This window comes from Asterias amurensis, chromosome 5 (genome assembly GCF_032118995.1).
Source record: "Asterias amurensis chromosome 5, ASM3211899v1".
In the NCBI taxonomy this organism is placed as follows: domain Eukaryota; kingdom Metazoa; phylum Echinodermata; class Asteroidea; order Forcipulatida; family Asteriidae; genus Asterias; species Asterias amurensis.
In genome coordinates, this window is record NC_092652.1 from 22,646,771 (window position 1) to 22,672,234 (window position 25,464).

General features: G+C 36.8%; 1 protein-coding gene across 8 annotated transcripts in view; it reads left to right on the plus strand.

Moving 5' to 3' along the window:
• The window catches only part of LOC139936925 (uncharacterized), a 55,127-nt gene that overhangs the window by 24,648 nt on the left and 5,015 nt on the right, over window positions 1-25,464 (plus strand). Inside the window, exons 16-32 of one of the 8 annotated variants that reach the window (XM_071931751.1) lie at window positions 633-749; window positions 1,292-1,411; window positions 2,406-2,582; window positions 3,635-3,826; window positions 8,029-8,268; window positions 11,478-11,709; window positions 12,385-12,567; window positions 15,392-15,452; window positions 16,719-16,828; window positions 17,442-17,549; window positions 18,261-18,310; window positions 18,944-19,110; window positions 20,328-20,375; window positions 21,454-21,664; window positions 23,593-23,716; window positions 24,418-24,494; window positions 25,193-25,335. In XM_071931751.1, coding sequence (XP_071787852.1) covers window positions 633-749; window positions 1,292-1,411; window positions 2,406-2,582; window positions 3,635-3,826; window positions 8,029-8,268; window positions 11,478-11,709; window positions 12,385-12,567; window positions 15,392-15,452; window positions 16,719-16,828; window positions 17,442-17,549; window positions 18,261-18,310; window positions 18,944-19,110; window positions 20,328-20,375; window positions 21,454-21,664; window positions 23,593-23,716; window positions 24,418-24,494; window positions 25,193-25,335 — 2,360 coding nt within the window. Of the gene's footprint in view, window positions 1-632; window positions 750-1,291; window positions 1,412-2,405; window positions 2,583-3,634; window positions 3,827-4,434; window positions 4,543-8,028; window positions 8,269-11,477; window positions 11,710-12,384; window positions 12,568-15,391; window positions 15,453-16,718; window positions 16,829-17,441; window positions 17,550-18,260; window positions 18,311-18,943; window positions 19,111-20,327; window positions 20,376-21,453; window positions 21,665-23,592; window positions 23,717-24,417; window positions 24,495-25,192; window positions 25,336-25,464 lie in introns of all 8 variants that reach the window. The other 7 variants (XM_071931752.1, XM_071931753.1, XM_071931755.1 and 4 more) reach the window with 7 other exon arrangements.

Sequence of the window (25,464 nt, forward strand, 5' to 3'; positions counted from 1 at the left end):
ATTCTTTATCCCTGATGCAAATTTAACATCTCTTATATCGTTGTGGTACCCGCTGCCAAAACATAGGATTCGAACTGCCTCTAGCTACCTGGCAACCTCGGTAGTCTATTTGGTAAGACACTGCTCTAGAATTGCAAGGGTCGTGGGTTCGAATCCCACCTGAGTAAAATGCCTGTGATACTTTTTTCACAGGACTCGGGAAAGTACTGAGTACACATCTGTGTATTGGTAAAAACCAAAATTAATAAAAAAAGCTGTGTTAGTCTGATTACATAAAAAAGCTGCGTCAGCTTTCAAAGCAACAACTATTTCATCAGATGCAATGAAGGGGACAAGCCAAGAACACGTTATGTATATATACAAGAAAGTTAAGGGTGAATGAATCCAAAATAATCTCTTTTGTGGGATAGTTGGCACTGAAAAGAGCTTGTGTGGTCTCTGAAGATGAGTAGAGCATACTGTTCAAAATTTTGAGACCACACCGGCTCTTTTCAGAGCCAACACTCCCACAAAAGAGATTTACACATCAGTGTACCCACAAGTTTACTATTTAGTTATATTTTCTTCTTATTTTTTTCACACTATGCAAAGCTTCAAACAGTACTATTAATTCTTTTGCTTATTTCCCCCAGGCTCTGTTTATCGTTCAGGGTCTCCAGAATGAAGTCAAAGTAGTGAAGGAAGACAACCACAAGAAGGTGACCCTACTCCGAACTCAGGTCAAAGAGAAAGAGGATCAGTTTGAAATGGTAGGTCTCAAATTTATTTGAAAAGGCACTTTTCAATGTTTGTTCTTAACTTTGCTTACCATGTAAAATGTAGTCCTTGTTGGATTTTCAGTTGTTGACAATACATGTACATAGCTCCGTCTTGACAGCACTGAGTGTAAGGTCAAGAAAGACAATTATGGTAACTGATTTACTTTATTTTACACAAGGTCCCAATTTCTTTAAGCCTGTAAGCACACACACTTGCTAAGCACCGAACAAAACATGCTTAGCAGAAACAAATTACAAGCCAAAGTTTCAGATTAAGTTTACACTGATGCAACTTGTGCCACAAAAAGAAATGACAGCTTTTTGAGATTGGGGCCTGATCAACTACTGCTACATGTAGATCTACATGTAAATGTAAAAGAAATAAAATTTAACCAAAAGTTAACAAAATTTATGTGTTTGTCTCCTTTTTCTCTCTTTTTTCCCCCTTTCTTTCCCCTTTTTTTACCCAGTTTTTTTTTCTTCAAAGTTCTAATCTGATATTTTACCTGCTATTTTGTTCCCCCTTTCCGCAGGAGAAAAACCTGCTGGTTCAGAAAGTAAGTATTGTTGAGAAACAGAAGATAGCGGCTGAGAAAGAGGCAGATGAGGCAATGGCTCAGCTTGAGAACTTTGTCAAGGAGCAAGGGCAGATGGTAAGTTGTTAATAATGGCTTGGCGTTTCGACCCCACTAGCAAAGTCTCGCTCTTGTTTGGGGTTCCTTGAGCTTCAGTTTTATTTATTTTTGACAAATATTTTTTATTTTTTTATTTTTTATTTTTTTTTTTTTTTGGGGGGGGGGTGTCGGGGATTGTTCAAAGTTTACCTCCAAGTTAAATTGTTTTCTAGGCCATTTGTTTTATTATTTTTGATGAAACTTATGTTTGTCTGTTGTTATCTGTATGCATTTTAAAACAATCTCTTGTTTGGGGTTCCTTGGGCTTTAGTTTTATTCATTTTTGTATTATATTTATTTATTTATTTATTTATTTATTTATTTATTTATTTATTTTTTTTTTTGTGGGGGGGGGGGGTGTTCAAAGTTTACCTCCAAGTTAAATTGTTTTCTAGGCCATTTGTTTTAATAGTTTTTGATGAAACTTATGTTTGTCTGTTTTTATCTGTATGCATTTTAAAACAATCCTGGAGAGAAAAATAACCCCATACTGTGTGGCTCTTTTGTTATTTCAGTTATTTCCAATAGATTATGCTGCTTTTGATTTTAAAATACACTGTGTATTTGTTTCCCTTTTCCCTTGTTTTTAACCAATATGGCAATAAATTGCAATTTGAAAATCAAAATTCAAAGGACATAGGCTGATCTTTCAGAAGTTTGTTTCTGTATACACCCATAAGTAAACTCGACAAACTCCCACAAGGGGTTGTTAACACCAATCTGTTAACGGCCAATCTCTCTCATACAAACATTGGTTTAATGTCTATGATTATGAATTGCACAAATCAAGAAACTGTGATTCAGTAACTTGGCGACAATACTTGTTCTCATCATTGTGAAATCAGTGGTTAGCTTGGTAGGATTCCAACCCACAACCTTGTTATTGCAAGTCCTGCAGTCTAACCATTGAACCACTGTGACCATCTGTAAAAGGAAGGACATGTACATAAAGTTTCTTGATATTAACTTCCAGGCCAAGATATCGGAAGAAGAATCCAAAGAGAAGAAGCTGAAGAAGCTAACTCCAGAGCAGCGCCTGAAATACTTCGGTCCAGAGAAATCCAACCTTTCTGTCGACACCAAAGAAGCTGTGACAGACAATAAGGAAGTTGCTCAGAATGGAAAGGCCACCACCGGCTTAAGCAATCAGGTAAAGACAAGACGGGGAATTAAAAATGATTATTACATCTTTTGTGTAATGATTTGACAAGAGTTGGCTGGATACTGCTATTGATTGTGTGATTTTTCAGATTGGGTTTATCAAAAGTTGATCATTATCCCTGTTCATTAAAGGAACACATTGCCTTGGATCGGTCGAGTTGGTCTTTGAAAAGCGCTGGTAACCATTTGTTATAAAATGCATATGATTAGAAAGATATTTTAAAAGTAGAATACAATGATCCACACAAATTTGCCTCGAAATTGTGTGGTTTTCCTTTTACTTTGTGAACGAACACAGTCGGCCATGTATGGGAGTCAAAAAATTGACTACCACAAATGGCCGACCGTGTTAGTCGACGAGGTAAAAGAAAACCCACGCAATTTCGAGTGATACTTGTGTGGATCATTGTATCCTACTTTAAAATATCTCTCTAATCATATGCATTTTTTAACAAATGGTTACAAACGCTTTTCAAAGACCAACTTGACCGATCCAAGGCAACGTGTTCTTTTAATACTTTGACTCGACCTGTACATACAACCTATATAAAGACTGCGGTCTTCTCAGAAATTGGCCATTTGTGAAGTTGGGCCTGTACGAGGTGGAAAAGAAATGAACGATCGAATTCTGATAGTTAGAGGTGACTTATTTCAAAAAGAAAGTTTGCTTTCATAGACCAGACCCTGATATCTTCAGAGGGAAAGTACGTCAGTGTTTTTAGAATCTTGAGTTAATTCATTCTTATTGTCTTTGCGTTCAGTGAATACACAGACAACCTGTAAAAACATCTTGTTTAAGAGCAAACAATTTTGAAAATTGTTTTGTGTGGGATTGTGTGCACGGTCGTACCAGGCTTGTCTTGATTTTCATGCCTGTCATGAAGTTATCGATGGACAAATTATTCTATAAGCTTATGAAAGTAACTCGAAAACCCAGAAAACCTTCATCATCGATACATCGTCTTAAGTCTAATGTATAATTTTACATAAAAAGTAATATTTTATGGGGATTTAAGACAAAATTTACACAAACTCCTGCAGGAGCAACTTGTTACGGACGGGGAGGAGCCTAATGGTGAGCCCCCACCCGCTCAGGCCCTGCCCACAGAAGAAGCCCCTCCCATTATTGAGGAGGAGCTTCCCACCATCGAGGCAACCGATCATGAAATGCAGACCACCCCCGTGGTGCAAGTGGGACGGTCCCAGCAGACGTCTCGCAGGGAGACGCGTGGGGTAAGACAAGCGTGCTGAGTGGCTGGTTGTCTTGGCTTTGGTTTGTTCACGCATTCACAGCTCACGCTTGTCATGTTTGTGTTTTGAGGGGATGTTTTAAGTGTCAACATTTGGGGTTATGGTATTGCCTTTGTGTTTAGGGGTGTTTACGTGTCAACATAAGCAGTTATGGTATTGGTGTTGAAAGCCATTTGCAATGACCATGCATCAGTTTATTTTGTTTAATTGTTTTTAGTGAGGTTTTTTTTATTAAATATTTTGACGTTAACTAACATACTTTCACCTGCTGGTTCATGCTGTGTCAAAAAGTCACTAATTTGCACTTTCATTTGGCTCAAAGTTTTGTGGAAGATTTCGTTCCTTACATTCCCCCGCTTTTGTTCACACACAATGCCTTTATTCCAAATGACTTTTTTACCCAAAGTATTTCTAGGTTAGTATAGACAGTTCCCGATTAAGCTTTTGAGAACTTGTCTTGCTTTATATTCTACTACCGCGGAATTCGGGATACTTCGCTTTTTATTAAAGTTACTTTGGATTTTAAAAACTGAGCTTTTCTACAACTGCACCTTCTCTCCCCCACTACACATCTCTCTTCTCCGAAATAGCACCAAGAAATTGTAGATCGTCTTATGGCAACAGGTCGTCTGAAATCTCGTCAGAGAGTCACGGAGTCTCTGCCTTCAGAAATCGAATCGGACCCTGAAGAGTGGGAGGTAAACGGACAAAAGTCTTCTCATCTGGAACGAGCGGAAAACTAATTTGCATAACAATAGGCCTCCTCTTTCATCTTGTTTGATTAATTACCAATTTGATAATTAATTGCCATTTTGTTAATTAACTAACCATCTTGTTAACATACAGAGAAGTCTGGCACCAATATCATAGAATGCTTCGCAAGGCATTGTGCGGATACGATCGCCAACCTCGGCCGACAACGTAAATGTCAAATTTCTGCAGCAGCCATATGATGTACATGTACCTGTATTCACGATGAACAAAACTCCTTCTAATGTATGAAATGCGCTTAACTTGGCAATAATTTCTCTTTACAAAATTGGTGAAAGCCACTGGCCAGGTCAATTTTCAAGTCAAACAGGATTTACATTTTACAAAACAGTCTTACATGGTGTGGCATGTTTATGGATAAAATGATAAACAAAGGAGTTTTCCTTATTTCCATTTATATGATGAAAATGCTTTCACAAAAATTGTTGAGTTTACTCTTCAAAAGTTTTCCTTTCAAACCATGGCCAACAAAAACCTTGTGTGTTCACCTACAATTGCAAAACACTGACATTCATTTTTGGGGGCAAGTTTTCAGAGAAATGTTTTAGGTTAAAGTCACCTGGAAATAGAACTTTTTTTCTTTCAAACATAAGAGTATATGCTTACGAACAATAAAACAATTTTTTTAGTAATTGTTTGTCACGATTTATATGTTAAAAAAATATATAAAGTTGTTTGGGGGGCTGACTCCGCCTACCCCTTTTGTGACGTAAATCAAGGCAGACTTTGCCTGCAATGCGTATAGTAAACACACGTGCAAAGTACATGTACGTCCAAGTCGTGAGTTGGTACATTTCAAAAAGCGTTTTTCTGCATTCAGCAGCAATACACCTGGTCGGCATTGCGGGTAAAAAACCTTTTTTTTTTTTTTTTAAACGTACAAACTCACGACTTGGTCCGTACATGTACTTTGCAATTGTGTTTACTCTACGCATTACAGGCAAAGTGTGCCTCGATTGACGTGGCGAAACTGATTTTTTAAAACCTTAGTTAACTGTTTATTCACATTCCACTCATCAAAACACATATGTTAGTGACAAAAGCTTTATTTTGAAAAAATACCACTTCCAGGTTACTTTAAATTGTTCATGTATATATCAATTTTCAATCTACCACAAAAATCTAAAAGTAAGATCATCAAACAAGCATAATATTAACTCATCTAATTGAAATAACAGTGTATATTTCGGCTGTAACCCAACACCCGTACATTATCAGCTAACAAATTAAACCAGTAAATTTTAACAAAGTACCAAGAAGAGCAACCTTTGAAACAACTTACCCATTAAAAGCAATACTGCCCTCTTTGTCAAAAATTACATTAAGTTTTGTGCTGTTTTTTTTTCTAATAGGTTTTCCTAATTCCTCTGAAACTACATGTATTCTGACCCCAAAACTGTCACAGATAAACATTGTTATCATTCCTGGGAAGATGGCATTGCACTTACAAGTTCATGATGTAATCTAGCATTTTATGCTAATGTAACTCATAAATAACCACGCATAAAAATAATAATTGTTTTGGAGATTTTATCATGCTAGTGGGTGTCATTTTTTTATTTACAGGAACATTGATCAACTGCGTGCTTCGTGTTTTTACACACTTAATGTTAACAGTTGTACATGTACATGAAATATGTTCATGAAATATTATAACAGTTTGTGCTATTGTAACACATATATTACTTCATATCTAAAAAATAATCATTGTTTTGGGAGATTGTGTCATTTTTATTTACAGGATCATTGATAATTTCATGCTTCATGTTTTTACACATTAAATGTTAACAATTGTGTGCAACAAATTGTGTTACTAAATTACTTAATTTTATTTGATGCCAGTTCACAATTTAAATTTAACACTTTCTTTATAGGAAAGTGCATCGCGTTTGTATTTACAGTCAGTCATCCGTCTTCTAACAGTTTCTTTTTCCCCATGAAACCCTAAAAGACTGTTACCAAAACAACCATTACTCGGTTGTAGTTAACAATCTCTCCACAGGCTTAAATTTAAAAAAACAGCGCTGCCAAAAAAGCGAGAATAGAAAAACTTATTCAAATGGTTTATTCTTTAACTTTAATGCTGATCATATTTCTTCCCCTCAACTCCGTTCTGCCACTGACTTACTTCTTATTGAATGATTTATTGACCGCTCAGGTTGGATAACTCCTTCCGTCACTCGAGCTTACTTTGATTCTCCGAGATTTCAAAAGACACCCCGGCGAAACAAACAACAGAAAAGACTCTTATTTCTCGCGTCTGATTGACACTAACTCTAGAATTACTCAGAAGTACATGTTTTTCTGGAGAGAAATAATAAGGAATTATTTGAGTAAGATGCAATTTACTTTTGTATGTGCTGAATACCCTTTTTCTAACAAGGTAATATGAGCGTCTGCTCCAAGGAGATGGGAGGGAAAAAATTAAGACCTTTTAAAGATTTTTATTTGAGGGATTTATAAAACTCCTTTTGAAGTTTCAGACAGAGGCAATTCTTGGTATGCCCTGGCTGTGACCCCCTTCTTTATTTATTCACCTTTGTACAATAATTGATAATAATAATATTATTTTGAATTTTTTAACCTCACGGGTTGTGCATCTTTTTGGAACTCCTTGCCTGATGCTTGTTTCAATCAAACCTACAATCTGGACTGTTTTAAAAAGAATATCAATTTCTATCGTCAGCTTTTTATTTAGTTATTTTTATCTTCAATGTTTTCTTCTTGGAGTCCTTACCAAGAGTGGCTTTCATCTTTAATTGGGGCGAACTTGAGTTAAATTTTTAAAGAGAGTTTGAGAAGTAAGGAGAACTTTTGAAGTCGCTAGACCCAATTGGTTATTGTCAAAGACCAGTATTCTTACTTGGTTTTTATAAAATAAAAACTCTGTAAATATTTGGTCTCAATTTGTCATCGAAGTTGCAGGAGAATAATGAAAGAAAAACCACACTTGTTGAACAATTTTGTGGGCTTTCATTGGCCTAATACATGTAAATTGCTTCAGCTGAAGTCTTTCACTATTTGAGTGAGAAATAACCTGTTTCTCAAACTTCAGAGGGAGCCGTTTCTCACTATTTTCACAACAGCTATCCATGTTCATAACCATTAAAACATGTAAGCTTTAATGCTAAAAATTATTTTGAGTAATGCCAATAGTGTCCAGTGCCTTAAAGTCTTTAACTTGAAGCATGTAAGCCGTGCAGGTCCTTTGTGTTTCCAGCTTCTTGGGGTTACTTGGGTCCCTACAGCTGTATGAAGGGCGCAAAAAAGTGTGCTTTTTAGGGGGTAAAAGTTGTTTTCAGCGCAGGGCTTGCAGAGCGTGTTACCAATTGTAATTTTCTAATTTGGCCGTAGTTGTTGAATTTGTTCACTTACCTCCACAACCTCTTACCACCACAACCTCTTCCCAACAGAAGAAACTGACAGACACTGAAACCCAGACAGATCCCTGGATAGCACCTAACCCCAATCCACCCAGTCAACGTGACTCCCCACCCCACAGGAACCCAGCCACCACGCCCGAAGAGGGTGCCATTGGGAAAGCCCGGCCCCTAAGTCGGGAGTCCGACTTCGATGCTGATGTGGAGTCGGATGCGTTCAGTGAACGCTCCCTTGCGATGCATCTGAACCGCGTGCTGCAGGACTTGACTCTGGTAAGGAAAGGGTTGGCTCTCTCTTTGCTGGATTTGCTGACACTATTCGCTGATGACACTTCTTGATTGACTGACAGCATGTTGCATGGTGATGGATGCAATATTAATACTACTCATACCCTTGCAAAATTTTCCCCCATATTAATTTCTTAATGAGAATTATCAACCGTAATATTTAACTTTTTTGCAATGCTGATGTTTCAACCTGTTCTCTTCAAAGATATGTTAAACTTAGCAACATTTGTATTAAATAAATTAAAATTAACACATGCAAAAAGAGAAAAAAAACTTAACATCTTGTAATAATTTGTTAACTGGACATAATCTAAGCATTTTAAAATGCACAGAAGGAAACGATATTAAAAAAAGATTGAACACCATGCCAGTGCCCAAACCACAATGCGAGAATATGTCTTTCCCACCAACAGGGAACTTATAAGTAGGATTTGAAACTTTGCATGGTGGAAATACGATATGGAAAGGTTTGCGGTAACACCATGTAATGACTATCTCTAAATAAGTTGGGGTGGTTCTGAAAAGACATGGTGTTACAGCAAACCTTTCCATATAAATAATAGGGAACTTATAGTTACTTATTACACAAGCAATTCTCCCAATAGGGAACTAACAGTTACTTATTACATTTAAGCCCTTCCCAACAGGGAACTAAACTTAAAATTACTTATTACATCTTATTACACTGTTCCCAACAGGGAGCTTTACCTATACCATTGTATACTAATGGTTGCTTATTATGTAAGCTCTTCCCAACGGAGAACTCACAGTTACTTTTAACATAAGCCATTCCCTCAAATTACTCAACTGGAAGGGGCGGGGCAAACATAAATTGCCTTCATAAAAAATCAATCAGATAATTTCAAAGACCCTTTCAACATAATAACCAAAAACATGTACAGAAAGCCTCTGTCAAAACCTTGCTATTGAACATAAAATGGATTTTAAATAACATTAACTTGACTTGTACATTTACTCCCTAACTGATATTTTGCTTTCCATAGAAAAGCATAACAATAACAAAATTGTTTTCCTGCATATTTGCCTGCATTTGCTAATATAATAATGATTAATTTTGCTATTTTACAGCCTTGCTTTTCAACACATTAAAAATAAACTTTAGCAAAAGTGGATTTTAAATAATTTTTACTTTCTTGCTTTTATTCCTAACTAAAATAATAACTTTTAATGTTGTTTTCCACAGAGAAGCATAACATGTACTTTGTTAAATGGTGCCTTCATATTTACTTGCATTTTCTAGTAACTGTGAATGCTTTGCTATTTTACAGGAAATATCTCTTAATGTCTCTTTCCGCAGAGTTAACTCAAAGCGTGTGATTAACAAAATCGGACAAGAGTTTTCCTTTTAAAAAGATGTAACCTGATATTGTAACTTTAATCTGTTATCTTATTTGAAATGTGTTTTTAATTTTTTAACACGTGACAGCCTTGCATAATATTTCTAACAGGAACATTGTCATGAAATATCATAAATCAGATCCTGAACGTGGACCCTGGATCGAATCCCAGACTGGAGCCTGGCATATGGAATGGGTTTTCACTCCTTACCTGATTATGTGGGTTTTCCCCACTTTGGGGGTTTTCCTCCAACGTCAAAAACAGAAAATGTTTTTTTGTTTCCTATTCATCCTGTTATCTGTGCTGAATGTTCTGTTGAACATGTAATAAAACAAAATAAATTTAACCCCATAACTTTCAAATCTAATCAATTTTTAACCCAGAATTCTAACAGTATATGTACTTGACACAACATCAGTGAGTTGTATAATAATCTTTTGAGTATTCCGTTTTAGGTGAGCAACAGGGAATATTTTACATGTGTAATATACCATCCAGGCATACAACTTCTTAGCTGATTTCCCTTCTTTTTTTCTCAGCTGTGCCACTTAAGATTGAGAATTACAGTACAATGTATTGCTGTGCTTTCCTTTTTTTTCTTCACACATTTGCACCCAGTATGCAATGCTGTCACCCATGTGAACCTCCCACATAAATGTTTTATTTACGCAATCAACCATGAAGATGGGTCATACACACATATACTTGTACACAGCAAGCCAACCATCTTACATTGATGCTCTAAACCCAGGTCAAAATTCCAGTTGAACCTAGTTTAACTGGAACTAGTTGAAAACCAGTTGATACACTAGTTAAACACATTTAAAACCAGTTGGTTTAATATGGAAAATGGACAGAAACTAACTGGTTTATAATTTCAACCTAGTGAACGCGGTTAAACCTGAAAATGGACGAGTTTGGTCACTATCCAGTTGAACCAGTTGACCCTAGTTAACTAGGTTCAACTGGGATTTTGACCCTGGAACTAGTACATGCAACAATAGATAATTCATGAAAAATGCCTCCTTTACGGACACCTTGGGTTCTTGCTTTAGAGCTGCATCAGACATTCAAATTTTTCACCAACCAATCATACAAGGATGTGATAGTTACGCATAACGCTTAGTTCTGCATTGACAAACATCATTGATTTTCCCATAAAGATGGCTAACTTAACACTGTGTAATGTCAAGTGGGAACAATCTAAAAGGCCTAGTTTCAAAAGCAAGTCATAAAACTGACCTGTGAAAATTGTCACGAAAATGAGCAACTTTCTTGAGAAAATTTGTTTTTATTTACTATGTTTATTGTTGTATGTGCTTTTATTGGTTTGCAAAGCAATTTATTTTTTGTTGATGTCTGATTATCACATTTTGAGACAGTCTTAAAAGACTGTTTGGAATGCTCTTTACTCTGAAGTATCCAATCAAGACCATAAATATTTGTTTTCTTCAAGAGGTTTCACTTACTGAATAAGAAAATTGTATAATATCCCCATACGATAGAAATCAGACGATATTTGCATCTTTATCCGAATTTCAATTTAAAACTATTTGGCACTAAAATGTTTAGTTTTATGAATATTGGTTTGTGGTTGAACAAAACAAAATTGACTTAAGCAGGAATTGAACCATCAATCCCCAGATTAATGTGCTAGTGCTCTACACACTGAGCTAGCTAGCCCTATTGTGGCAATATTTTGGTTATTTTTTATTTATTTTTTTGTGCTGGAATTGGGCAATAAAAATAACTATTTACAAAAACCCCAGAACCTAAGTACCACGACATTGACTCTTCGTAATCTACGACAATTGATTCTTCTTTTCCAACATCAGTCCGATGAAGGTGAAGAGGATGAAGGGCGCCCCCAGTCATCCACAAGTCAACACTCCCTCTACGAGAAGTACCGCGCTCAACTGGAGCAAAAGAAGGCAGAGATTGTAGAGCGGCGATCCCGAGCCACCTCGATGCATGGCTCTTTGCTTAGTGCCAAAAGTGAGAGGCTGGGTTCCAGACCGAGGAGTAACTTGACGACATCATCAGGGGATATACCATTTCCGGATGAGGGTAAGAACTAACATTTCTCATTGAGGGACTCTGTATTTTCATAGTTTTTATTAAGATGGGGAAGTTTTATGGTTCTGGGATAACATTATGATTGTCTTTGATGCGCTGCATAACATTGTAGCTATACATATAATGAGAAATTATGAGGGATTTAAATTAAATTTAGTGCAAAACAATTTTTTTAAATAATTTAACCAATTGTACATTTTTAATGACAGACTAATGTAACAACGTTTTAGAGAAGCTTTTGAACTAAAAAAAAAAGGATGAGAAGCAACCCTTTTCAAACTGCCAACTTATTCAATTAGCATGTGGTATTGATCCAAAAAAGTGGTTGAGCATCCTTTCCAAAATGTTTTACTTCTGGATTTGGATATATTATACTCCGATAAAAATGGATACCCGCATCGCATCAGAGTTGAAAGAAGGTTCTTTTCACACCCACAACAACTCATTAAAAGAAATTGAATAATGTCCTCCGTGTTTTTTGCGTGTGGTGAAACTGCATTATGTTCTATTCTGAGCGCAAATGTAATATAAAAAGGGTTGCCTTTATTGAATAAAATATATATGCTTAGGCAATTTTGAAGTTACTGGGGCTTTACATGAGCCGGCTTACTATAAAAAAAATTTATTTCTAAAACGTTTCATAAAACGAATAAAAATTCCTCATAGCATCCAAACACCGTAGCTCCATGAGCTTTTATCGCGGCTCGGTGCAGTTCCAGAGTAGAGCGCCCTCGATGTCCAATGAGTCGGGTGTGACATCCATGCACGATGATGAAGAGGAAGGAGATGAGATGATGGTCACTGTGTCTATGCCGGCCAGTCGGGCCAGGGAATTCCTAAATCTGGACGGTATGTTTGTAGACTGACAAAACGAGTCCACTGGTTTGATGTGACGATGGAGTGACGGCTGAAGTGTGTCTGCACCCCTGGATGTATCGTAACGTGACGGCACGTCCAATGTGACAAACTGTTACTAATAACATGAATGTGACTTAATGATTTGTGTGTCAGGTGTAAAACGTTTTGCAATATTGCGTGTGGATTCTGCACGTTTTTTTAACATGAATTTTACGCACTATGTGATGTGAAATAACTTTCAGGATCTAGCCATCAGTGTTGCCTGTGATCTTGTATGGAGCTTTTATTATAATTTTATTTGTTTGTTCAATGGTTTATTAAAGATCTATTCAATTCGCTGCCAGCAGCAGAAGTACATAAACAGTTACATAGTTAACAAATTGGAGTAAAACATGACATTACTATTTAAAATTGCCTAAATCTTACACAGAAAAACGGAGAGGGAGAAGTACTGTACACTCTTATAGGGAGGAGAACAGTTACTTAAAATTAATTAATTAAACATCTGAGTAAAACATTTCAGTAATAATTTAAGTGGCGTAAAAACTATTACACTCAAAAACGGAGATTATTTAGAAAACTGTTCACTCTCAATGGGAGGGATTTAAAGTCAGTCCGAAGGACCGCAGTCAGGGACCAATCTACTTCATGCACCAAAAATAAATCCGAGGCCAAGATTCCAACAAACGGTACAAGATACAACATTACCAATAAAATGGAACAGTACAAGAAACAAGTAAATGCTTGTGTAACATTTGTTTTGCAGAGGATAGACACTAAGTCTTGTCTGTTGGTGAATGGGGGACTTTCAGGACGCTTGGTGGCAGCAGACTTACCAGGTAAAATCCATTGTTCTCGGTAATGTGCGCATGCTAAGAACTACGTAAACAATGGACATTTACCTGGTAAGTCTGCTGCCACCTAGCGTTCAAAAGTCTCCTATAATATTTGTTTTGTTCAGAACAGAGGCCATATCTGCACGTGTTATTGAAAGTGAAGCACTCATGATTATGTTCTTGCAAAATCAGACGAAAATTTTGAGTAATGGTGGGTTCTTAAAAGCAACTCTTCTTTACTACGCATTTTGTTTTATTTTAATATGATATTCCATCACAGAGTTAAAGGAGTTAAGGTGGTTTTCCTTTTACCTCGTCGACTAACAGGGTCGGCCATTTATGGGAGTCAATTTTTGACTCCCATAAATGGCCGACCGTGTTAGTTTGCACAGTAAAAGGAAACCACGCAATTTCGAGGCAAATTTGTGTGGATCATTGTATTCTACTTTCAAAACATCTTTCCAACCATATGCATTTTTATAAAAAACGGTTACAAACGCTTTTCGAAGACCAACTCGACTGATCCAAGGCAACGTGTTCCTTTAAGAACAAATGTCAATGTGATTTTAATAGTGTTCAAAAGACTAATGAGGAATTTTCCAAGGCATCTTGCAATGTATGTGGGGTCGGAGGGGCCTGAGATAGAGTGTAATATTAAACAATAATCAAGTTATTCAAACCTATGCCCAGTTCCTTCTGATTTTGCAAGAACATATGATTTGATTTGAATTTTGACTCGTAACAATATTGTTCTTAACCCAATTCTAGAAAAGATGCTGCTTGTATTTTGGCACCCATATCTCAAACTGAATACATTTATATATTTGTAAAGCCATTGGACAATTTCGGTAAACAGTATTGTCCAAAGGCCCACACTTCATGTATCACAACTTATATATAAAATAACAAACCTGCGAAAATTTACGATCATCAGAGTCAGGAGAAAATAACGGGAAAACCCACCCTTGTTTCCGCACGTTTCGCCGTGTCATGACATGTGTTTACTATAAATCCGTAATTCTCAGTGTCGAGAATTGATAATTGTTTGAATATTTTCTCAAAAAGTAAAGCAATTCATGTAATAATATTTCAAGAGAAGTCTTTTACCATTACCTTCTGTAAACCCTGTAAGTTATTTATAGTATTTACACAATGGTATAAAGATAGTAGAAAACTTCTCTTGAAATATGTGTTGCCTGAAATGCTGTAGGTTTTGAGAAATGAGTAAATCAATTGGTTTCATCTCTCTCAGTGTTTGAAAAGAGAAAAAAACAGTGAATGTGACTGATTGAGCATAAACTTTCACATTCACTGGTTTGTTATTTCATGTATATGTTGGGTCCACAAAGTACAGTTACTTGTCTTTGATATTTACCGATGTTGGTTACATACTTTAGGATGAAAGGTCTTCCTTAATTTTGTGGAAAAAAACTTGATGTGTCTCTTTAACTACACAGGTAGCTGATGAACCATTATGTTCTTATAATGATAATATAATAATAATAACAGCATTTATAAAGCGCCATATATCAAAAAAATTGCTCAAAGGCGCTGTACATTAAAAAGGCAAAACACACTAAACATTATAAAAGCAAAACAAAGCCAAAACAGAAGAAATTTATAAAAACAAGGCAATAAATTTAAAAAGACCTTATTTCAATTATAGACCTTATTTCAATTTTGGATTCTTCTGTTCCCAGACTCTTTCCACAATTTGAAGCTTTCATAACAAGACTTCAGATTCGTATTCTGATTTCTAACTGTAATTTCACAAATGTGTAATCAGTACCAAATTCTTTGTAAAAATATCCTGTCAGGAAGAGGTTTTTTTTTTATAATACCAAATGTTTTTCCATCAAAGGAGCTTTTGACATTATTCCCCCAAATGAATTTGTGAAAAATTTTGACGATCACATATATATCACCAAAGAATTTAGGAAGATTGTTAACGTTGCTATTCAACTCTTGTTTGATTTCAGTGGACAAAATGGACATGGCCACATCGCCGGTTGCCTTCTCCGTCTCAAGCAGGTCATCAAAGTAAGACCTAACTTTTGTCATTCTGTGTTTAATGGTTGCAAGGGCCATGAGTGCGTTTTGGCGACCCCAACTAGAAACACTAGTCATCGGTTGAGAGTTTTCGCGTATTCGGTTGAGCGCGGTGACGATGCTGTTCAGACCAACCGGTAACCGACTTGTTGAGTCGGTTGGGCTTCGGTTGGGGTCGCCAAAACGCACTCATGGTCACACAAGGGGGTTTACAGGCAACCAATTCCAGGCAACCTCAAAGAAGAGAGACATTCATACTTAAATGTTTACGATTTGTTCTTGGTGATTATTTGACTTAGTTTGGCAGTTTTACTCATATGCTGCTAAAGTACTCCTGTAGCATGCACTGCAGTTGGTTGCCTCCAAGATGCCTGTAAAAGTTGCTTTGTGTGACAAGGCCCTTAAACATTTACCATATCGTGTATCTATTCGTTTGTGCATACTTAATATAGAAGCATCGAAACGTCTTTGAGCCAACGAAATTGCGTTTTTTCATCAGACTTTTACTTTCTTTTGCAGACTGCCAAATAGCCCCTTTCTAAATATTCTTCCCAAAGGCTAGTATAATGTTGTTGCCAACATTTTGACAAACAACACAAAGCAAAATAACATTATCTTGGCAATCTTTACACGATGCCACGATCTTTGGCCTGGTTTATTTGTGAATAACTTCCCTATTTTTCTAGACTTTCTGACACATTGCCAATTAGTTTATAAAACAGATAAGATAATAAATATTCTTTTATTTTAGAGGTTCCTTTCATTATTTTAGAGGTTTTTTTAAATCTCTTGACTTACATGTAGTTTATTTAGTCTATAAAAAATATTAATCAAGTTTATGAAGGTTATCAGTCCACATTCCACTTTTTTCCCCTCATCTTTTTTTCTCCTTTTTTTTTAAAATGCTTTCATTAAAAGAAAACTTGAAATGTATCGCAAGAGATCCACACAATAGTTTGGGGATGTAATTATTCTGTCCAAGGCTTTTTAAATCAAACGCTCCAATATTTATTAGGTTTTCTTTTGACATGCTCATAGTTTGTACCATTTTTAAATGCAAGAGTGGTATTTTCCAAACAATTGATCTGGGTTTTTTTTCCTTTGAGAAAGAGTCTGCTACATAAGGCCACTTACTATTTCTTGTAATTTGTTAGAGTAGTAAAACAATGCGTCAATTCCAGTAAAAGACAAAATATTTATGGATGTAAAACAAATTTGTTTAAAATATTTTTGTTTTCTTAATAATCCTTTTACCAGGCAATCAGTGGATTCAGTTGCAGATCATCCGATCACCCAGGATTATCTGAAGGCTTATCAGATTATCATGGACTTCAAGGATTCTCTCATCAAAGTACTTACAGATAAAGGTAAGGCAACCATACTTCTGGGGAGGGGTTGGCAAAGGGAAGAAGAGGTCTTCAAAAAGAACAGCTAGTGTCCAATTAGAAAACTTGAGAATGTTTTGGGTAATTTTTTTAAATCATACTTTATTTTTAAGGTGTTTTAACTTTAGTGGTGTTAGGTTATCCCGTAGTCTCCTGTTGAGTAAAAACAAATCTATGAAACGTAAAGATCAGTTTTTGTTTCACATCCCACTCTTCACCCTGATGACGTATATATTGTGTTAATAGATGTTCATTTTGGTTTTTACCCATATACACCGATGTGTGTTAGTAATAATAATACAAAGCATTTATATAGCGCTCTCTGCAGAACAAAGCGCTTTACATGAGACTAGGACAAAAAGAAAAACAAACGAACTAGGATGGGTTGGGGAGCAGAAATGTTGGGGGAGGCTTTTGAACACAGGCAACGAGATCGCCTCTAGTAGACCAGCTATCCCCAGCTTTCCGTCTTGTTAGCACTGTCTACTCAGTACTTACCAGAGTTCTGTGAAATTGTATTGTGTTACTTACATGTATATCCTCTATTTTTAATCCTCTATTTAACTTTTATCGTTGAATCTTTCTTTTTTTAAAGATCTACTAGCAGCTGCAGACAGACTATCTGACATTGGTCATTTCACCTTTGACCGGGACCTGAATGTTCAGAACCAGGTGTTTGAAATGACTACCAGGATACACAGCTGTGAGTTTTATTAGATTGAGTTTGGTTTTGTTCTTGTGATTCTTTTCTCTGTTAATAATATATATAAAAAATCCAAAAAGGCGTTGGGATGTGTTTTTTGTCAGAGAAATACATGTAGTATGCAAATTTGTCTTAAATTATCAGTAAACTATGGAAGGTAAACTCCTGAACTCATAAACCGTGGAAGGTGAACTCCTTTTTAAAAGTTGCCCTTGAAAATGTTTGGATCTTTTGGATCCAATACTTCCTTAAAAAAGAGGCGTGTTTTTCATTAAATGACATTTATCTAGATTCTAAGATGCCGGGGTTGAACTAAAACAAAACGAATAGAGCAGGATTTGAACCTAAGACCTCCAGACTAACATGCTGGCGCTTTACAAAGAGAGCTATCTAGCCCTATGTTTGTGGTCTCCCTATTTTGTCTATAACGTTGTACAGGGGGTGCCAGTCAGAAGCCATACAACCCTTGTGGTTTAATTACTTGGTGATAAATGGAAATTTAACAATAATAATAATAATAATGGAAATTTATATAGCGCCTATCCATGTAAACATGCTCCTGGGCGCTGAACAATTAAAAGAAAACATATTAAAATCCATACAATTAACACATTTGAATCACACTTTTGAAGCACACTACCTTATAATGTCACATTTTGATGACCCTCTTAACATCAACTTATTATTTATTTCCAAACTTTATGTTTTCAGTTTTGAAAGAGGCAGCTAGCATCATCAACAGCTACCTGTATAATGATCAGGTAAGACTTGTTTCTAACATTTTCATCGTCTCAAAATAGTGTCCATTGTGGTTTCTTAAATGGTTTAAGTTTAATGTTGTTTCTAGATTCTAAGATTTCTAGATGACTAAGTACATGTAAGTGTTACCGTGTTTTTTATTTATTTATTTATTTATTTTTTTTTTCTTTCTGTTTATCATCAATACACGCGGGCTAGTGAAACAACCTGCGGGTGATCGAGAATTGTGGTTGACTCCCCTGGGAAACCCCTGTTGAACCTCAGGGGAAATAGACCTCGCATTTTGTTTGAAGCCACCTTCCCACCCCTCCCACCACTATCAACTATCTCTAATCATTCTCAGTAACTCCTCAGTGACCTCTCACTGTTTATCTTGACTCCTAGGAGCCCAACTGCATCCTCTCCCATCACCTAGGGATACATGTATGCCTCCCGTTTCTCCTGACCCCCCGCCCAACTCTCCAGTAACCCCTCAGTGACCTCTCTCTGTTTATCTTGACCCCTAGGAACCCACTGCATCCTCTCCCATCACCCAGGGATACATGTATGCCTCGCATTTCTCCTGACCTCCTGCCCTCCTGCCCCACTCTCCAATAACCCCTTAGTGACCTCTCTCTCTTAATCTTGACCCCTAGGAACCAGCTGTATCCTCTCTCATCACCCAGGGAGATGCCTCTAAGGCCATGAGTTTCGGGAAAGAGAACACAAATGAGAAACTGAGCATGGAGAGAGAGATGACCAACACCTTGACGGCCGAGACTGACCCAGAGGTCAGGGAAATCAGAGAGAACTATGAAAACATGTAAGTGCAGGCATCATAGTTTTCCTACTTCAGTCTGTTTTCCGATTTGTTTGCCTTAAAGACAGTGGACACTATTGGTAATTACTCAAAATAATTATTAGCATAAAACCTTACTTGGTAACAAGTAATGGGGAGAGGTTAATAGTGTAAAACGTAGTGAGAAACGGCTCCCTCTTTGGTGGCGTAGTTTTCGACAGAAGTAGTTTTCCACGAATTTGATTTCGAGACCTCAGAATTAGATTTTGAGGTCTCAAAATCAACCATCTAAAAGCACACAACTTCATGTGACAATTGAGCGCAAATTTTCACAGGTTTGTTATTTTTTGCATATGTTGAGATACACCAAGTGAGAGGACTGGTCTTTGACAATTTACCAATAGTGTTCAGTGTCTTTAAGATGAATCAGAAAAACGTAAGTAAAATGGCCTGAAAAGTCCTCTAAAGCCTACACCATGTGTTTAGTAGGTCAGCCTTTGTACTTGTTAGAACTTTCCGCGGACCAAATATCATGCCTGTAAGTGGTATAATAGTTTGGGTTTGAACAAAGAAAAATTTATAGGAGCGGGACTTGAAACAACGACCTCTGGATAAAGGCACCGGTGCTCTACCAACTGAGCTATCCAGCCCTATGTTGGCAGTCTCTTTATTAGTCAACATCTTTGTTCGGGGGTGGCCTACTCTTGTTTTGGGGTTTTTGTTTTTTGGAGCTTTGGGTTTTTTGGGGGAGAAACAAATTAGAATTTCTTGTTATCAAGGAAGTTACACAAAACAAATAATTGAATTGTTGGTCATTGTCGTTTTCACTGTAGGCCAGGCCCCTTGATACTCATCCGGATATTGTTCAATTATGAAGGGGATCCAAATGTGAAGGGGAAAAAAACTCGTAGCCACAACTTTTGCCAACAAGTGGCTTCACTGAAAAAAAATTATTCATTCTGTGGACTATTTCAAACTCATCTGAGTAGCCTAATCGCAAATCATTGACTAGACTAGACCAACTATCGTAGACTAGCGTGCACTCGATCAAAGTTCCTTCAACAAGGTCCTTGATCAAACGTGCTCATCCTTGTCTACAGGTTCCTGACAAAAAGGGAATAATTTTGAGATAATATTTCCAAGGAAAAAGGATGTAAACTGAAGAAAAAAAAACACCGACCTTAAAACCCCACAAAAAATATAATTTAACTTCCTACTTCCCGTTGTATTCTATCTTACAGGAAATCAAATCTGGACCAGCAAAAGAAAGATTACGAAGACAAACTCAAGTAAGTACTGCTGCCATTTTTTTTTTGGCTCCCTGACTAGCCAACCCATGACACAGTTGATGACTCAATCCAATAAAAAGTAGCCAGACTATTTGCCGACCCAAAACTAGGGTTGTATCTGAATTGGTGGCTCTGGCTACGGCTGTTGCAAAGGGTGTTGCTAAGTTTGTCCTATACTTCAATGCATGATGACGTGGCTTTCCAGCTGTAGCTGTAGCCGTAGCCTCCATTTTGTACACAGTTTGCTGTTGTTGTTTTTTGGGGATACATTTTTGGGGATCATGTTGGCTCAGTGGTTTCTTTCCCTGCCTTTTACCTCTGTGGACCCCGGTTTGAATCCCACCTCGGACTGGAGCCTTTCACATGAACTTGGTTTTCTGTCCATACCTGACTGTGTGGGTTTTCCCCCAATTTGGGTGGTCCTCCCACATCTTAGACTGAACATTTCTTCTTGTTTCCTATTTATCCTGTTATTGGCACTGATTGTGCTATTGGTTGTGTAACCAAAACAAATAAATAAGTAAAAACTTCTTTGCTTCTGATAAGAAATTAATTTCATCTACCTTACCAAAAAAAAAAATTGTTTTAACAATTTGTTTGCAACTTTCTTTTTATGGCCTGACGTTTCTACCCAAGTTTTTCTGTAAGGTGTTAGGTTTGATAAGTCTTTGAGAAAACTCTGCTAGGATCAAAAGACGTCTGGCCGTAAACACTTGTAATAATATTTACAACAGGTTATTGGTTGGTAACGATTCACAACAGTAATTTGAAAGAAAAAAAAATCACTTTTACAGCAATATGTTTTGTTTTTGGAGTTTTTTGGGCGAAAAAAATAATTTCCCTCTAATCTGTAGTGTTTTTGGCTTGAGACCTTCCCAACATATAATAATGGACATTTTTATAGCGCCGGTATCTGCCGCAAGCGGCGCTCATGGCGCTGCCCTACAAAAGAACAACCATTAAGCAATTAATAAAAGATAACTCTACAGTTATCCTATAAGATAACTCAACACTCAAATTAATTCTTGGACTCTTACAACTGAATAAAATGTAATGATTTCCATTTTTTTTAAAACAGCAACAATGCGATCATGATGATGGAGTTACAAGACACCATTCAGGAGTTACAACACGAGTTGTCTGCTTTCGGATCTCCAACCAAACCCTACTCAGCTATGTCTGGATTCTCTAGCCGGTTTGACCCTAAGACAGAACCAATGATAACCTTCTCAAGAATGGACTCGGAGAGGAACCAGAAAGCACTCAAGAGGGCCGTCAATGCACAGAGGGTAAAACAAAAAGATATTTCACAGATTTATTTAAAGGCACTGGATACTATTGGTAATTACTCAAAATTATTGTTAGCATAAAAACGTACTTGGTGATAGTATAAAGATTGTGAGAAACGGCTCCCTCTGAAGTAACGTAGTTTTTGAGAAGTAATTTTTCTCTAAAATATAAAAAATTGATTTTGAGACCTCAGAATCAAAATCAAGCATCTGAAAGCACACAACTTCGTGTGACAAGGGTGTTTTGTCTTTCATTATTATCTCGCAACTTCGACGACCAATTGAGAAGACAGGTCTTTGACAATTACCAAAGGTGTCCAGTGTCTTTAAATGATTCACATATCAAATTTTCTATTCAATGGCAATCGCAAGCATTAGAGACCATAGCTATCGCAACTGTACCAAAATGTCCATAAGGGTCATGTCACTCATGGCAGTTTACAGGCAACACGTTCCAGGCAATCTCCCAGAAGAAAGGGCATTTGCATTTGAATGTTCACATATTTTTCTTGTGGATCAAAAGAAAATGTTCAAAGATGACTCATGTGCTACCTCAGTACTCAAGTAGCACGCACTGCAGTTGGTTGCCTCCAAGTTGCCTGAAAAAATTGCCACGTGTGGCAAAGCCCTAACAGTCGCAATCGACCACAAGATTTTACAAACAAAAACCGAAAAAGTCAAAGTCATGTCCTGACTTTTTCATTTTCTTATGTTTCCAACGCTAACATATAAAAAAAATTCAGTTTCATATTATCAGGAAAAAGTGATTCAGATTTCAAGGACGTCGGCCATGTCTGTGGGCGTATGGTTATGATTGCATTGAAATGAAGTCTCTAACGGTTTTAAATCTAGGTGCGACATGTATCTCATGCTTTTTCTGTGAACAATTTTGGTGAATCAAATTTTTGTTAGGAGCCACTTTAAATTTTCACAAGCAAACAACCTGTACACATATCAAGTTCGTCCAATTGACAAAAATAGTGCCCTGTGAACAAATTCAGACAACTTGAAAAACAATTTCCTGAACATTGAAAAAATACCTAAAAGTTGACACGGAGCCAGAAACATCAGACATGTTTTTGTAACCATTGTATTCATAACCACTCATTTATTTGTTAATTAAACCATTAAATAATAAGTAGTATTTATGAAGCGTTAAAAGCAAACAGTTTATGGGTCCAAAAATACAGGAAGTATTTCATGTTTGCTGAATGGCTAGACTGCTACATGTACATGGACATTTAAATCTGGCTTGAAATGGAATAAAAAGTTGAGAAAAAGAGTTAAAATTTGCTACTTCCACAGAATGACTGGAAGAAAGTTCTTGTAACATCCTTTTTATTACACAAAATAGTATAAAACTATTGTAAATCGACCCCTTTAATAAAGGGGGAAAAAAGAAGTAAAATTCATTCTGAAAAGTTTCATTTTATTCTGATGCCAGTAGAGGGTGAAAACTCTGATGTCAGTGCTAGGATCGTAAACTTCAGGCATTTGACTATTTTTTTAATTTATGCTATACATGTAGGTCCTTTTGGTTGGTAAGAAGTTTAGTTGGTAAAACAAAACGGCGGTAAGCAGATTATATAATACGTTCTGCTGAACACCCTTTTTTAAGTAGGGCCCAGCACACCTCGACGATAATAGGCCCAAGTGCATGTCATTAAGGAAAATGCATGCTAAAAGAGCAGCCGTTGATTTCACCAAACTCTTCCTAACTTAGGATTAATCTTAGGACTTAGGACGGGTTCAGTTCCGTATCCAAATACGTAGGACGCATTGAACTCATCCTAAGTTAGGACGGGTTACTCGTCCTAACTCGAGATAGGATTGATCCTAGCATTTCGTGAAATCGCCTGCAGAAGTTTACTGCTGAAGTTTAATCATACTTTGACTCTTTTTAATCATCTGTTGACTCTTTTATACAGTTGGAACCAGAGTACTATAACGAAGTAGTACAAGCCATGGATCAGTACACAGTACTGCCTGCAAAACGTCTGGTACACCTCGCTAAGAAGTACGCACATCATACGCATATGAAGCATATCGAAGGTTAGTTTCACATTCACATGTCTAAACAATTAAAGATTCCTCGCAGAAAACTTCTGTATTGTCTTAGTTGATATCAATTAGGTGAGGTTTGAGGTACATGTAGCAAATCTCTTGTTAGAAGTGCTGGTTCTTAAAAGAACCGGTGGTCGACAACTCGGAGCTAACACCACTCAAAAGAGATTTACACATGGTGCTATCCCAAACGTGACCTTAGTATACTCCCACCATGCAAAGTTTTAAATCTCACTCAGTTGATATTAAAATTGTCACCCTGTTTTTCTCAAAAATGTGAACAGCTCTTTTGTGGAACTTTCACTTTCATGGGTGAATACAATTCGTTGAGACTACATTGAAGACAAAGTACATTTGGTCATAACCAGGGAAAATATTTAAGTTTCTGTCTAAAAGTTCATTTATAAACTTGCTGGTACCAATTCCAGAAGAGAAGTATTTACATCTGAAGTCGAGAAAAAAACATCCACAAATCACTTGAGCTTTTTTGTGATTGTCTCAAACAAAATAAACCCAACTTTGCTCAAAATCGCTGACATAAACAGTTTTTTCATTGTTTTCACAAAAAAAATGAAATTTTCAAAGATTGGTGACCAGAGGAGTGAAGTTATTTTACTCTTCTCCTCTATAAACAATGATGTATTTTCCCTTTGTAACCACACCATTTCTTCCTTTGTGTTTTTTTGCAGAGAATGTGAGGCAGAGTAACTCATTGGATGAAGAGGTTTATACATTACTTGAGAGGATGGAGGCATTGCAGAGCTTGGTAAGTCAAGACAAAAATCTATGAATCTTAATTAATATTTGTTCTCATTGGTGCATAAATGTCTTCGGTATTTTCATCCATTCATTCATTCATTTTTATTAAAAAACCAACTGGCAGCACGAAGCTGAATAATGTGGCATTACAAGATAACAATATTGATAAAAATTGCAGAGATAAAAAACACAAAAATTGCGGGTACATTTGAAGATTATATAAGAAGACGACAATAAGTAAAAATAAATATGAGGCATTGCATGGTGTGGTATCAATATATATTTGGTTTGGGGTAACACCATGTGTACATCTAATTGCCAGGCAGAGTTTGTTCTTAGAGAACTGTCTTGCTACATATTCTTCTACCATGGAGTTCATTTTACAGAATTCGGGAGACTTCTCAGCTCCGTAGGTTAGAGTACACACCAAATATTAAACAATAACTCTCTAACAAGGTGAATTTTAGGAGTGGTTTGCTAAGAGATTTTATAGTGAAGTTTTTTTATTTTTCATATTTACAGCACCTTTTAAAACATTACATGGTGCTATCTAAGGATTAGGGCTCATGATTCAAAAAGGTAGTCCCACATCTTGCTGGTTACATGCACCAGCGCCAGGAGCGTTACTGAGTGACGGACATGTGTGCTATATAAGAAGCCAGAATTGTTATGATTATTATTATTATTATTTGCTTGAATCCACAGAGGGCACAGCGATGGGGAGAGCAGATGGACGCCTTGTCGTCAGAGCGTCTTCATCTTGCTCACATGCTGATGGAAGCACTGCAACGAGTAGAAGAAGAATCGGGCATCTTCATGATTAAACCTATACTATCATGGAGAGGGAGGTAAGGGAACCTAGTGGGTGCTAGTGGGTGCGACTGGGTACTACTATGTAGGTGCTGGGGTGCTATTGGGTGGACGGGGTAAAACACCCATTGGGCTTAGCTAGAGTGGGTACTTGGGCGGGTACACAG